Raw genomic sequence first — 16,178 nt, 5'->3', positions numbered from 1 at the left:
AAATATCGTGCATTTTTAAGGGTTGATTTTTTGAATCATCCCATGCATAAGTGTTTATTACTTAGTTTAGAACTAAAAATCATGTTAAAGAGATAATTTAATGAGAGGTTAAATTAAGAAATATTTATTTAAAAAATAAGAAACAATAATAATGCAAGAAATTAAATTCAAAATTTGTTTTCTGGGACTACAAAATTTTTGCACAAATAGTCTGACAACTTATATCTTAGACTTGAGTTCTTTTTTTGTCCCCCAAGAAATGGCATTATCAAGTTATATAATATAACTAAGGTATTAGGAAAATCCTATTTTTTGATACTTCATACTCCCTCCATTAAAAAATATAAAATATTTTTTAAATAATTAAATATTTAAAAATATAAGATATTTTTAATCTTTCGAAGCATAATTATATTTTTTAAAAGTGTCCATATTGATAAATAACTTTATATTTATTGAAGGTATTTAATAAAGGTAAATATAAAAAAATAAGGTTAGTGAAAAAATAGATGACTACTTTATTGAGAGATAAAATTCAATTAAAAATGTCTTACATTTTTTAATGAATAAAGTATAAAGTTTGAGCTAATGGTATAAAAACAAAATATAAAGTTTTTTTTTTTTTCTGCTGCTTATTTTTAGGGAGAATGACATCAAATTCCCAACCAACTAAAAGGGACCTAATTCCAATAAACAAGAGACTTAAATAAAATTCACCTTTTCTTTCGATAAAAAAGGGCACGGTTAGAGACTAGAGTCATGCGATTACAAACAAATCAAATTTTAATATCGAAACTATCTTTATTTGCCTGATGCATAAACTAATCCACATATTGATCAGCTTCTCTGAAAATATAATTGATGAAAACTGGCTAATTATGCATAGGAATATCTTTGATTATGTCTTAGAGAGGTTGATTATGACAGCATTCACTTTGTACCAGCTTAATTGCTTTTTTTTAAATTGCAGTGAACATTGACATGAGACCAATTTTCTTTCCAACAAAGATTCAGCAAGTAGGGGAGGAAGAGGTAACCAGAGTGCAGGGCACTGAGAGGCATTTGTTGCAAATTTTAGATTTCCCAAGCACGAAGAACCCAGTTCAAGTCTTCAAGAAGCTGATTGGCTCATTTCGGCTCAATGACTTCCCAAGATGCATAGATTCTCCATCCACATTTGGGTAATTCTTTAATTAGATCTGCCCATCAAAAACTTTTCGACCATTTGATGGCCTTTGGAATTCTCTATTAAACCAATTAAGTCACTAGAGAAAATCTTAAAGCACATCTAACGATTAAAAAAGATCGACATTCCAGGATAAGGCCGTCCAAAAAATGGTCCTGAAACTGCACTTTGTTGCAATAATAGACTGAAGCTACAAATCTTCAAAAAATAAATAAATAAATAAAGTGAAGCTACAAATACCTATAGGTCGAAGACAATGTACTGGAAATAAAATGCAAAATGGTTTGAGAAATTTTTAAACGTAAAAAAGTCAAAATCAGAATTAAGAATGGGGTTTCCCTTGCTGTTAAAGACATGATATAACAAGACAACAAAAAAAGCACGGGAGCATACAAGGATTTTGAAGAGAACCAAAATGTTCTACCTCCTTCCTTGTTCTCTCTGCCGTGTGGATGATACCTTGAATGTTGCCGCTCTTTACATTTGCTTTAAACTCATAGTAAGTTCGCAGCCTACCCCTTTCCTTCGATAAGCTTTTCCTTCCTATCCCCCCCCCCAAAAGGGTTTACCTCTAACCGGGTCCAGACTAATGGCTTACCACAACTTTGTCGTTGCTTTCATGCTCTTTCTCAACAGCTTGCTCACCTTCAGTTTCACCCAAGGTTCCATTTTCATCGCATTCTTGCCTTTGCATCTGTCCATCCACTGCTGCTGTTGGGGAAGCACTCGCACTGTTATGATTAGACTTCCCATTTTCCTTTTCTGGTAGGGTTGTGTTCTCTACACTAGAGTTCATCTCAGTCAAGGTAGCCGATAATGCTTGAGAGGAGTTGCCTGAGCCTGGTGGAGGAAGGAAGACTCCAGTGCCAGGAACAGGAATTCGGGGAGGAGGATGCCTTGGAGGAGCTGCTGTCCATCCAGTAGAACCTGGTGGGATAGGAACCGGTGCAGGAAATGGCATGGGAGGTGCAACTGGAGCAGGCACAAACAATGGCTGTATGCCATTTGGAGGTGGAATTTGGGCGCGAATGGGCGGGGCCGGCAACACTCCTGTTGTTGGAGCTGGCACATAATGCTTGGGGCCTAAGTGATGACGTATGTGATTGGGAGATCTGCTGGGTGGTGGACCCCAATGAGAGGATGCTGCAGGTGAAGCAAGACGCTGAGCATCACCAGGCAATGACTTTTTTGGTTGGGACTTGTTGAAAGTAACAAGAATGCGTTGTTTGCGAATAGAAGAAAGGGCATGTCGAGCAAAATCAGCAGATTTTCCTTGCATTGCCAGAAGGGACCTGTAGTTGCCAAAAGAAGAATTACATCAGTTATCCAACATATAATCAAGATCGTAAAAGATGAATCTCAAATTAAAGGAAAATATGTCACAGCTTGCAGCCGATAATGAATTACTAGCATGCCTGAGAGGGGTTTCCAACCACAATAGCCGTAAGCAATGTATTTGTAGTTACTCACTCAAATAAGGAACAACTGAAAGAAACCTCATGATCACTTGAGAACTCTGACAGCGCAATAATGACTATCACAACTCAGGATAGCAAGAAACCTCATGATCACTTGAAAACTCTCAAGTGAATGCCGAAGTATGGAGTTTATGTATGAATTATTTTCCATCACAAAACTTGATAACAGAAGAGAGAAGTATATATCCTTAGAAAACAAATCTCCAAGACAGTGTTTCCCAAGAACTGGGTGCATCCCACTGCAGGTAACTTTCATCTGAATACATCTACTTTGTCACTATGAACTCAACTAGATCAAACCATGAACTAGCAATAAAAAAACCGACAAGATTGTCAAACATTACCCAGGTACAAGAGAAAGCTTGAAAGCGCCTCTATAATCTCCGGGATGATCCGAGACAATAACTCTCCCAAATGTCATGTCACATTCTGTCAGGAAAAGCATGTAAACAGGTCTTCCAAACCAAGGTGGCCAATTGTAAGGCTGCGAGTGATCACCCTACAGACAATCACCATGCCATGTGGCTTTAGCATATTCCATATAAAAACTTCATGAGAAACAAAACCCAAAAGGGGGGGGGAATCAACCTCATTGTAAAAATCCACAATACAAGCATCAGGCTTCACAGTCATAATTTGTGAGGCTACCAAGCGTTCAATAATATCTTGAAACAAGGCAGGGATAGATTCTACTTTTTTATCTGCCAAATTCAATTGTTGAAGCTTCATCAATGATTATTATAACAATGGAACATCACACAATTATAAATTATAGCCTCGTTCAGCTTTGAAAGAAAATCACATCAGTTAACTTGCCTTTGGAGGCTCCTGTAAGATTTTCCCCGTCAGGTGGTGCATCAGCAATAGGGGCACCCAACTGAATCATCTCCCTTCCATGACCTTTCATAGGCCTTTTTGAAACCACATATGTCTGTGTTCCTGCTTATAAATCGGAGCTAGTAACTGATGTAATGAATCAAAAGCTTAATTCATGTATAATCCATAAAATGCTGACAACAGAATAAAAGATAATTTCCTAGTAGGAAGCTGTAATATATAACAAGATAGAACATCAACATATATGTTTAAGAAGGTTCTATTTCGCTTATGTTTGGAAGCAGTATGCAAGTATCAGCAGGTTGATGCTGTAAGTCCGCTCTCTATCACACCATCATTTTGGCTTTACACAACAAATCATGTCAAATCTCTATGCATTCTGATGCATCCTCAAGGACCTTCTGATAAACTTTAATTCATCAAAAATAAATAAATATATTAAAAAAAAAACCTTTAACATTGTCAGAGGAAGTTGGTGCTAAGGTGATCCCTAACAATCTGTTTCTTGCGAACGCTCAGAGAATCCTAGAAATTGCATAGCCTCAATAATATTTTAAAGTGAGATTCGTCATTTTACCCTATTCACTTGCTATAAAAGGTTGGGTTGAATTTTTCAGGTTGCCTTTATAGTTTCTTAACTTGGTTTTGTAAGCTGATCAGTTCACATGAGTAAGGGCCTAAGGCACATGCCCTTTAACAAGCGAAATGGCACCAAAGGTGCTCACCTTTTGGCACCTCACTGACGAGACCTATTTAACACCTCACCTCAGCACCTATTACGCCAGGCCATTCAGTGGCACTACTTTAAATGCATATTTTAACATGATAATTGTGGAAATGTTTATTATAATCTTTAACATACCCCCTCAAACAAAATCTCCTTGGAATTAAAGTGCATAGAAAGCACAAGTATATTATGCATTGTGCTGAAAATTCAATTAGACTCTAATACCATGTAAAAACTACTTCAACTCAAGAGCTTGAGCTTTTAAGCAAAGGCCCATGCATTTCCACACCCAGTGAAACTTCCAGATCAGAATAATTAAAGATCCTTTAACGTACATTTTTCTATCTATATTACTTCCTAATCTTATTTCTCTGGGAGTTCCTTATCAACCCGTTTTGCAATTTGTCATCTGCATAAATTTTTGTTTTACCTGAAGAGGGGGAAAATTCAAAATGGTCGTCTAAGATAGCCTTCTGAATAGCACCCTAATGCCTAAGATATTGGGGCCCTTTGATAATATATCACATCACAATGCACACTACAGGACACAAATCGTAAGAACATAAAACATTCACAAATACCTTTGAACAGAAAACACTTACCCTGATATTGTCCTCTTTTTCCAGCAGCCCTCAGTTCATTTACCAGCGAAACAAGTTTTGAAACTTCATTGCCATCGCACAAATCTTCATATAATTTCAGTCCATCAACCACATTCACCTACAAATGAAAAATATGTGCACCTTACAAGTCAAACATAAAAAGTTGAAGAATAAATACAAGAAAATTCATTCGTATAAAAAAATATAAAAAGAAAATGACATAAAGAAAAACAAGGAAACATTTAAAAGAGAAATACCATCTTCCCATCAAACATCTCACTGCCGACAAAAGTCTTTGCTTGGTTCTGGTGATGATTTTGCGAAAAATGCAAGTCATCCTCTGAAAACAGAATGAACATTTAAGTTAAAAAGAAACATTTGTGTGTTTGTGTTAAAAATGCCCTTTAAAAGAACCTATATGCTAAAATCTAGAGAGTACATAAACTGACTATGATCCTACAAGACTATGAGACTCTGTGTATGGTTGAGAAAGAAAGTGTATAAATTTTTTGTCCATTATGAAAATTTGCAGCTACACCCTACGCATGAGGCAAATAGAAGGAAGCAGGGAGCAGAGCTGCGTTTAATGTGCAGCTTATAAAACTCATGCACACAATTAGCATGGCTGGGCTTTCTTTCCTTTAACTGTAGCAAATTGACAAGATATTTTCACTTTAATCATAGTCAGAAGTAAAGCAACCTTTAGAATCTGATATAATTCCATCATTTACAACCACAGCTTCAGATTCCGAGTTAGTCAGAGATCCTATGGAATGCCCTGAGCTTTTCAAGCTTCCATCGTTTTGAAGCTTTGTTATAGCATTAGCATCTGCTAAAACAACATGTGCAAAATAGTCAGCATTCCCGCAGTGAAACACAAAGTGTGCAACATTAATCTCAGTGTAAAATGTATTCACATGGTCGGGTAAGTAGCTACTAAATGTGATACTATTTCTATCAAGTCAAAAAGGGAGGACAGTGAATCCAAGTGCTTCATAGGAAACAAGCAGGAGATCGTCCATTAATTGCCTTTTATTTTAGCATAAAATCCTATATAATCACATATTACTAGACTTTCTTCACCTCCTATTTCCTCTAATATCTACTATATGATATTCTTCACTTTCCTCTGTAATCCAGTCCACATCAGTACCTGATATTTAGTTACAATTTTACAGAGGCGTAAAATGATCAGATAATCTCCAATACACGATCCACAAAAGTAGCCATCAAGTTCAGCTATCATTATTGGTATACCCATTACATCAAGCAGATTAACATCCGAAAGACCAAAGGCAAAAAGGACAAAAGAAGAGAAAGTGAATTGAAGAAGGACTATCTAAAACCACAATGTTGCACTCAAAAATATGATACCGATATTCAATAGAAATACAAGTCCAATTCAACTATTTTCCGTACTATCACATCAAGCTAATAATTCTGAGTGTATCAAAGCTCAATCCATTATGTCTGCATCATAAATCACATTTCAAGCAAGCCAGATTCCGTGGTACAGTCACAAATATGTAATCATCATCTCAATAGGCTGAAATATACAGCCAGATCAAAGATTCGCGTTGTGCTAAAACCCCATCAATTACCTTTTTTTTCCTCAGAAGACGCGAAACTCTTATTATCCATCTTTCCAGACTTGCCACCTGATTTATGTTCTTCGTGTTTCTCAGTTAGTGGAGCCCCTTTGTCAGAGCCTTCAGTAACTAGAGAATTGCCTTCGTGACTGAAAGATTCCACATTGGAATTATGCCCTTCCTTTGCTACCTCGAACCTCTGCCCTTGTTGCTTATGATAACCAGAACCAGATTTCTTATATTCCTTTGTAACCACTTTCACTGGATCCGGATATCTCTGCTGCCTCCTCCACGCTACTTGCTGAAGTGCATATACCACTTCCGTCACTGAAAAGTATTGCTGCATAAGAAGCACCTGATTCCAATTGCACCGCCTTTGCTGAATGGTCCCAATGACCGTGTCATACTCACCCGGGTCACCAATTGCCCGTAAATGGTGACAAAGAGAGTCTATAATTGCATTTGCAGCAGCGAATTCGCTGCGCAGCCAATTGATAAATCCATCCCGCTCATCGACAAACCATTGTTGGCGGTAGGGATGCTGGTGAATTTCACTGCCTCCACCGCCAGCCCCACCACCGCCACCGCTTGGAAACTGCATTTTGTCCGGAATTACCACATTTCCCGATGGCATTGCCATGAGTCTCACTACCAAGAAACCACTACAACCACGTATAAAGCATACCCAAAACAAGTAGATCTGTGCAAAGTAAGAACGTTTATATTCTAAATTTAGAACAATTCAAGTGAATCCGTGAGAACTAAACACAAAATTCAGAACAATTAAACTTGAAAGCAGCAAAATTCTTCAGAATTACGTCTGTCCAAGAACAAATAAGTGCCAAATTCGGACGGATAAAACTTGACAACTGGAAAAGATATGCGGTTTTAATGTTAAATTAACCAGACCGATCAGCCAAGATTGCTGAACTGGGTTAAGAGCCAAGCTGGAGGTGCGGAAAAGTAGAGAAATTGAGATGCTCCTAAATTATTCAGATCTGACAATGGGGTTCGAAGAACGGGATTACAGGAGCAATAGAGTTCTTTCGTGAGTAGGAGATTGTTGAGTTAGAGTGACGCGAAGGAAGGAGCTTCAAGGGTAAGAATGTAAGATCTAGGGTTAAGGAGGAAACTTGTGCGTGGGTGTGTATGATGAGAATTGAAGGAGAATTAGGGGAATGGCTTATTCAGCACGCATGTGTATGGTCTTAAATGGTGGCTCTAAACTCCATCTTTCTCTCTCTCTTCCCTCATCTTCCCTTGCCCCCGCTCTCTTATTTGCCGTTCTCTTCTCTACCGGGATCAGTATGCGGATCGGATCAGTGAAGAATATCCTTGAAACTAAGGTCATTCTAGTCATTTCACTAATTTTTTTTTTTCAAAAATAATCTATACCCGTGGTGTCGCTTAATCCACTTTAATTAATTTGTAACCCAAAATATGGACTAACCATAAACCAGAGAGAAATTCATGAATTAGTTATTGTAATGCAATTCAAATAAATTTAAAGAGAAATATTAAATTTCTTAATTTATCCATCCCATAAATTGAGAACAAGTTCTTTATCAGATCTAGCAAAGGGACGAATCGGAAACAAGTTGGGGCATGATGTATGTGAATTGTGGAAGGGCTAAAGGATCTGAGTCGTTTATCAAGAAGGGTGGCATGATGAAATTGACGAAACAAACGGCTAAGATTACTTAAAAAAAATTATGCGTGGTTTTTTTATGATAAATTGAGATTAGAGCTCCTAATTTAAAAGAGTAATGGTTATTTAGACCTAAAATAGCGTTCAAGATGTTTTAAAATAGTTATCGAGTGCGTTAGAATAGAACATTTGTTTAGTATTCGTTGTTTTTCAACATGATTCATATGCATTTACTAAAAATAATTAATGATCTTTTAGCCTGCAAAACTCGAGAACATATTGTCTCATGGGTCCTAATTACCATCATATTCAATGACGGATGCAATAAAACCATCAATGACGAGCTGAAATTTGAAATAACGAAATTGAGGAGTCCAAAATTTATTTCAAGAAACCTTAGGCGGTAATTAACTAGATAGGGGTTTGAGTAAAAATTAAAGATTCAATGCTTCATGATATAAACTAGAAAGGGTTGCTGTTATCTTACTGTTATTTCATATTTGCAATGATATGGTAGTTTTGCATTATATTTTGGCTTGATAATGTGTTCATCGGTTCATTTGCAAATTGTCTGTAAATGTTTTATTCATGTATGTGGTTATTTAACGTTTGCATTATAATTTTGTGAATAATTAATTTTTAAATTTCTTTTAACGAGCTAATTTGTTGACTATACATGTTAATAATTATGCAGGCGTGCATCAATGAAAAATAAATGTATATAATTTCAAAAACGGGGGTATCTGAACTCTCATCAGATTACATCATATTCATATCCCATAGATGCATCCATTTGATTGTTGAATAATTCATATTTAATTCAAATAAAATTCAAAATAATCCCTTAATTCATCATCTATCTAGTAAATTGAAAACGAGTTATTTGCATGGTTTTTGTGGTGTGCTAAGATATTAAGGAAAAAAGTGGATAATATGAATAAAAATACAAGTGGATCATTTGTATAATATTTATTTTAACATACTCTTATTATCAATGTTATGAATAAATTAAACAATTAACTTATTTTGATTTAACTGAATAAAAATACATCAAGTGTACAAGGGTATGTATCTAATTTTTACCCATTAAAATATAATTATTATGACTACTTCGAAATTCTCATGCACATTTTATTCTATGAGTTTTTTGCTATAATTTTCTTGCTAAATTAAAATTAAATCTTCTAACTTTAAATAATAGCTATGTTCCTTGAAAATCTAAATCAAAAACGGCATTAAAAATGCGTTCTTTTGAAGTGCAGCATAACAGAACATTTGTTAGTATTAGATGTTTTTGAGATATTTTATTCATTTGAATGGTTAATAATTTTTAACTTTCACGATTAGAACCCCAAAACAAGTGAATATTTTAGTTCTTGGTTAGTTGTATATTTAATTGGGAAAATAAATCTATTGGTATTCTTAACTTTCCTCAATTTTGAATTAACTTATTATAGTTTATTTTTTTTAATCAAATTCTAATATTTTAATGAAGTTAATATATTAATCCTTGAAGGATAAAATTATTAATGAATGATTAATTTTTTTAAAATAAAACTAATTTTAAAATTTATAGAAAATTTGATTTAATATTTGTTTCCAGAAAAAAATTAATTTAATACAATTTTTACATTTTGATTAATTTTTTATGAAAATTTTACATGTAGAAAAATTATTTAGATGACATTATGTAAATTTTGAGTTTTATATAAACTATGCAATTAATTCTAAAGATACAAAATATTTTAATAAAAATATAAAATTTAAAAATTCAAAGATTTTAACATTCATGTATTAACATATTTAATTGATTAAATTATGATAAATTTGATTAAAATAAAATAAATTATGAAGACTTAATTAAAGATTGAGACAAATAAAACTATGGAGATCTACCAATTATTTGTCCCTATTTAATTTAAATACATTTGGAAATAATATTACATTTCTCATTTAATCTGTTTTGCAAATTGAAACGAGCTCTATAGCCGCTACATGACGCATGTGGAGGGCTCAAACTTTTTTAAAAAGGATGAATTGATGTAATTTATTATTATCATTATTATTATACCAAGATGAAGTGATATAATTTGAAAATAAAGTTTGAGAGATGGCCTAATTCCCCTTGAATTTTTTAATAGAGTGGGGAATTTTGTGTCCAAATTATTGTTAGAAATGTCCTTAATCAGTGGCAGACGTCTTCCTTGAAGGGGGCTATGACCCCCTCCAAGTTCTGCCACTTCAATATGCCTATATAGGAAATTGCAAGACATATTTTATTAGAAATAATAATTTTCAGTCTTCCCTTCACTTATTTACATATAATATAATACAATTATGGGAAGTTGTATTTGATTGTTAATGTGGCACTTCAAGGGTAATAAGGTGTGAACTTTACTTTGGAGTAAAAATGGATAAAACTTGTACACTTAATTTTATATACCTAATATAATTATTTTTAATTAAATCAAGATATGTAAATTTTTTATGAAGTATTTAAACTATCATGAATTCTTATTATTAATTTAGTTAATATATTAAGATCCATTAATCACAATTTGACTATATATAAGTATATTACTATATATATATAAGAGGATAAGTATATAAATCTTTTAAAAATAACAAATGTTGCCTATCATATTTTTTATGATGAATAGTCGCCTTGTGATCCTATGTCTAACGCTAAAAGAGAAGAATTTTTTTCATTTCTATTTACAAGATATATCATTGACTTTTTATTATATCATTTTATCCCTATTAAATGTTAGCATGTTTAATAAAAATAAAATTGAAAGCTTATTAAATTTTTAAACCAAGTTAATAAATTTTAAGGTTTTTGTAGACTTTGATTAAATATACTAAAAATAACTTATTGATAAAATTGGAATGAATATATAATTACACTTTATCATTTTTTTAATTTTTTCATAAATTATATGATTACATGTAAATTATTTTCATTAAAAATTTTTGCCCCCACTAACAATGATGCTGGTTTCGCCATATTTCTTTTTGGGTACCGTCAATACCCGTCAATAAGTAGTGGATGATAAGAGGTTTAGTTCGAATCACATTCGACAACCCATGTAATCCCTTTTGATTAATGTATCTCTTTCTCGTTCAAAAAAAAAAAAAGTGACAACTGAGATTACTTTAAAATTTTCGTGCCTGCTGATAAGTTTTTTGAGTAGTCGTGCTATGTCTTCTAATTCAAAATAATCATATTCATTAAGATCTAAATTAGCGTTCAAGAATGCATTAGAGTTATAGTTTTTGAAGTGCATTCATAATTAATAATAATATATAATGTGTAAACATTTTGCGCAATAATTCGTTGGCCAAAAGAAATCTAATATCATGGATTTTTTTTTTAATTAAAGGATCGGATCAGAATTAAATTCATAGAATACCACAGTTACAATATCATGGAATATTTTCCCAACCTAATAGCAAGTAGACTGAGTAAAATAACCAATTAAATAAATTTGTGTGAATTTACTTCTTGTACGTGAAAAAAAAAATACACGAAATGAGATACTCCCGTTTAAACACGTACCATAATACTAAAGGTAACTTAGTAATATTAATATTAAATAGTTAAATATTGTTTGGTCTTTGTTATATTTTAAAATAACATTCATTTTCTGAAAGCAATTAATGTCCTTACATGTAAAATTAAATTCTGCAAAACTTGCAAATGGTATATTTATGCGTTATAGTCAATCAATATATTAATGCGAACAATAAAAAACGTAAAAAGCCACTGAGTATGATCATAAATAATGCCGTGATATACATATTATCCATGAAATTTGGACCCAATTTTGACTTCAGCCCTACTATTTTATCTATCATGCAACTTTACCCTACATTACTTTTGGGAATAATAATAAATAACTCTCAAAAGGATTAATTAATTTAAGATAGATCTCAAATGTTAAATTTATTGACTTTACAATTCAATCTCTATATTTGTAACTCCATTGTAATGAATTTACAACTTGATTTTTAAATTTTAATATAATTGAAGAATAAAAACTTTATTTTTCTTGTTAAAATTTAAATTACAAGTTACAAATTTATCATAATAGAATTGCAAAATGTTGAGATTGAGTTATAAATTCATAAAATTTAGTACTTGAGATCTAACTTAAATTAATTGATTCTTTTAAAATCAATTCGTCATTCTCCCTTACTTTTATAAAAGGAATTATAGTTTTTAACTTTTTATCAATATCAATAACCATCTTTTAGGCATATCTTGGCTTAATGTATCACTAATGAAAAATACTCCCTTGACATATCAAGAAAATCATATGTACACAAATTGGCTTGCAAATTTGACATCAACCAAGATTTATGAGTATAAAGTGCTTGAAACTCTTCCTAGAGATCTCTTGCAGTGGCTAGACCGAGATGCGAGAGGTAACATGCATACTGATTTTATTTCTGTTGTTTAGTTTGTTCAAACTTTTGCCCTGTTGGCTGATTAAAAAGAAGAAATAAAAAAACTCCCTTAACCCACCCAAAAAAAAAAAAAACTTTTAAGACCAGTCCCATCCCAAACCAAGTAGACCTTTTTTTTGGCAACAAAGTTACTAAACTTAGAAACATGTATTTTCATTTTTCACAAAAATTCCCCCATAAAGGAGCAAAAAACACATGAAAAGTGAAAGCTGACATGTAGAAAGTATAATGTTAATGTGACAATGAGTAACATGACATGATTTTCGATGTCTAGTCTAAATAAATAATTAAACAACAAGGTATGGTCTAATAGAGCAAAAAAGGTTAAGCTTCTCCGCGAAACCTTCTAGATAATACCCATAATTCTCACATATATGATATATACCTTGAAATATCCCTTACAGCCCTGAGACTGTCCTTGAACAACTGGACACATGTCATTTACTTTCGTCGAGCTTTGTAAAACCAGCAACATGGACCAATTTGAGACACAGAAATGGGAAATTGAATTCATGAATCACACTTGTGTTGAAACTCGGTTGAAAACACAAGACATGCCTGTAAACTGTAAAGTGACTCAAACAAGGAAGCTCTGTGCATGAATTACACTTTCCTTCAAATATAGGAATAAATGCTTTTACAAGAAATATAGGAACTAACCCTTGCCTGTTGATGAGTTGAATGAGCAAGGCTAATAAAATAGCAATCGAGATACTTGGAAATAAATATGATATATAGGGAATAGATGCATCCAAACCAGAGCTTGGAGATCCCCAGTTCAAGTAACAACTCGCATGTTTATTTGTGTTTAGACATTTGGCAACCAGATGACCGATTCTGAGTTTTTACGGCTTCACACACATCACAGGATTGCTTGCACAGGGTCACTTTCTTTAAATTACATGGATGCCAACTCGCGAAATTTATAAATTCCGATAAATCCACCAAATATAAACTTATTTAAATATTTTCTTTCTAAAGCTAATGTCAGATCAACTCGCTTAAAAATTGCATCATTATATATATAAAAATAAGGTTAAAGGCTATGAAAGACTGTGACGTGTTCATTTTTAAATTTGCTATAATTTTATACTTTGAGATACATTTTTCTATGACTCTATGCTCCAGCGTCAAGTTTGGAGTTATATTCGAGATAATTTATTATTTTTTCATATATATAAAATATATTATTTAGGTTTGGAGTTAGATGCAGATGATTCATTAAATTTTTTATGTATATAAAATTATTTTTTACCTATTTAAAATTTAAATTTGATTATATTTGAATTCAAATTAATATCTATTTATTTAAAGTTTTCATCTATCCTAAAAATGTGCCAAAAATCTAGTTTCATGTGATTCAGTATACATACACCCACACACATATATTGAAATTCAAATTTAAATTAATGTATATATGCTTAAATATTTAGAAAAAGGAATCCATATTTAGGTATTTCAATCTATACTCATGATCTAAGAGAATTGTAAATATGGTAAAGTATAGATATTAGTGTATTTAATAATTGGGATCTCATGATGTTAAATTTCATATATTATAAAATTCATAATATAAACATTAATCTATTTAATGATAAAATGCTTAGAACTACCATTTGTTATTTATGAAAAATACTAAGATGTTAAATTTTAGAAAATATTAATATGTTGAGAAGGCTTCGTGAAGTTTGTTCAAATTCAAATACCTTATATATTTATACTCACAAAAATAAATATTTAATACTCCATCTGTTTAAAAATGTAAATTTTTTTAAGGAGTTAGATATTTAAAAATATAAGGCATTTTTAATCTTTTAAGGTATAATCATTGTTTTTTTTTTTTCAAAAATGCCCCTATTGATAATGATTTTGTATTTATTGTAAAGTGTTTACTAGGAGTAAATATGAAAAGATAGGATTAGTTTGAAAGTAAGCAACTACTTCATTGGATGGTGAGATTCAATTAAAAATGTTTTATATTTTTTAATGAAGAAAGTATATATTATCTTGATTTTAAAAAAATCACCTATTAATTTTCCCTTCTAATTCAGCCTTAGTCAATTATAAGTTAGTATGTTATGCTGACATCATATTTCATACCTTCATGTCTAACTCACTCCTCTAAGTATGTTAGATTTGTTCTCTTCTGGATTATTATTCATACTATCAATTGCTTTTATATTTTAGATCCATACAATTCATGCCATCAATACAATAAAAAGGATTAGTACGTTTGTGGTTAGGTACATGTCATTCCTACTTCCTAAAGAGGAAGTTGTATGCTTAAGCTTTGATTGTATTGTTAAAAATGATGGGAATATGAATTTACTTGATGACCGGCACTATAAAAAATTTTTAAATTCAATTACAATATTATACTTCATGAATCATGAAATATGGTTGAAAATAGGTGCACCAATTATTTTAATGCAGAATATTGACAAGTCTATAGACTTATGTAATGGTTGATATTTTATAGTTACAGAACTAGAAAACATGTCATTAAGATCCAAGAAATATATGGATTAATTATAAGGATGAAATTATGTATACCACGTATTGCCATGTGTCCATTGGATTCCAAGTTGCCATTTACCATGAGACAGAGATCATTTCCTGTTACGCTATTTTTTACAATGACCATTAATAAGAGCCAGGGTCACAACCTTTATCATGTTGGTTTGTATCTACCTTATCTTATTTTCACCTATAGTCAATTATATGTTGTTGTTTTTCTTCTTTGAAATAGGGAATGTTTAAAAATATTAATTCTTGGTGAGGATGATCACTTCATATGTAGAACTTCTATTCTAATGTCATTTATATGAAAGTTTTTGATAATTTGATGTAAATAATTATGAGTTTTTGTTAATCTACTTCCAATTGTATTCATTTCTACCGTATGTATTTAATTTTTATCATTTACTTTACTTTAATATATATATATATACACACTTAATAATAATGGCGATAATTGCAAAACCCCACCTCGTGTAGGATGATATGTAGAAGACATTTGTCGTAAGTTATTTTTTCAAAAATATCTTCTTACAATATTAACATTTATTTATTACAATATTAACATTTATTTATAAAAACTGTAATATAAAAACGGATGCTTTACTAGTTTAGTTTGATGGAAGAGAAAATGAAATGCTCAAATTTGATTACAATTTATGAGTCAACGCTGTTAAATTTATAATCAATCTATCATATCTACATTACATGTAACGTAATGTTTTTAAATATATAGTATTAATATTAAAAAATATATTTGAAATCCATAATTTTGTCATCGTCAACATAGATGGCTAAAAAATCTCGAGCGTAACAGGCTGACAGAATCAAAAGTTTTGGCATGTTTGTACTTTGTTCTATGAGGGTAAGTCCTTGTAATTTGCCGGGGACATCTCACCGGAATAAGAAGACATTAAATTAATGGCTAATGGCTGTCAACGGCAATCCTCTATAATAGTCGTTTTGTATATCTTCAGTTACATGGCAACAAAATGACATTTTTGTCGCTTAACGATAACAGGATGGCGTTTGAAGAAATACTTTTTTGATTCGATTTCACATTCCCAAAACCCTGCTTCCATCCTCATCTCCAGCTCCCAAGGTCTCCGTCAAAATTCGAAAAT

The 16,178-nt window shown here is 31.9% G+C and overlaps 1 protein-coding gene across 1 annotated transcript; it reads right to left on the bottom strand.

The window, feature by feature from the left end:
- Positions 1-1,478: 1,478 nt before the first annotated feature.
- Positions 1,479-7,709, bottom strand: LOC129311331 (RNA demethylase ALKBH10B). Its single transcript, XM_054953562.1, has 8 exons — positions 6,432-7,709; positions 5,531-5,659; positions 5,088-5,170; positions 4,831-4,948; positions 3,481-3,603; positions 3,253-3,365; positions 3,009-3,163; positions 1,479-2,478 (listed from the first exon to the last, which is right to left on the bottom strand). Exons 1-8 carry the CDS (start codon positions 7,057-7,059, stop codon positions 1,773-1,775), a joined length of 2,055 nt encoding a protein of 684 aa, XP_054809537.1. The 5' UTR covers positions 7,060-7,709; the 3' UTR covers positions 1,479-1,772.
- Between the last annotated feature and the right edge of the window lie 8,469 nt (positions 7,710-16,178).

The sequence above is a fragment of the Prosopis cineraria genome, unplaced genomic scaffold (assembly GCF_029017545.1).
Source record: "Prosopis cineraria cultivar Desert tree isolate PC_DT_omini unplaced genomic scaffold, ASM2901754v1 PC5, whole genome shotgun sequence".
Classification (NCBI taxonomy): Eukaryota; Viridiplantae; Streptophyta; class Magnoliopsida; order Fabales; family Fabaceae; genus Prosopis; species Prosopis cineraria.
The sequence above is the reverse complement of the archived record's forward strand: the minus strand, read 5'-3'. Positions and strand labels throughout refer to the sequence as shown.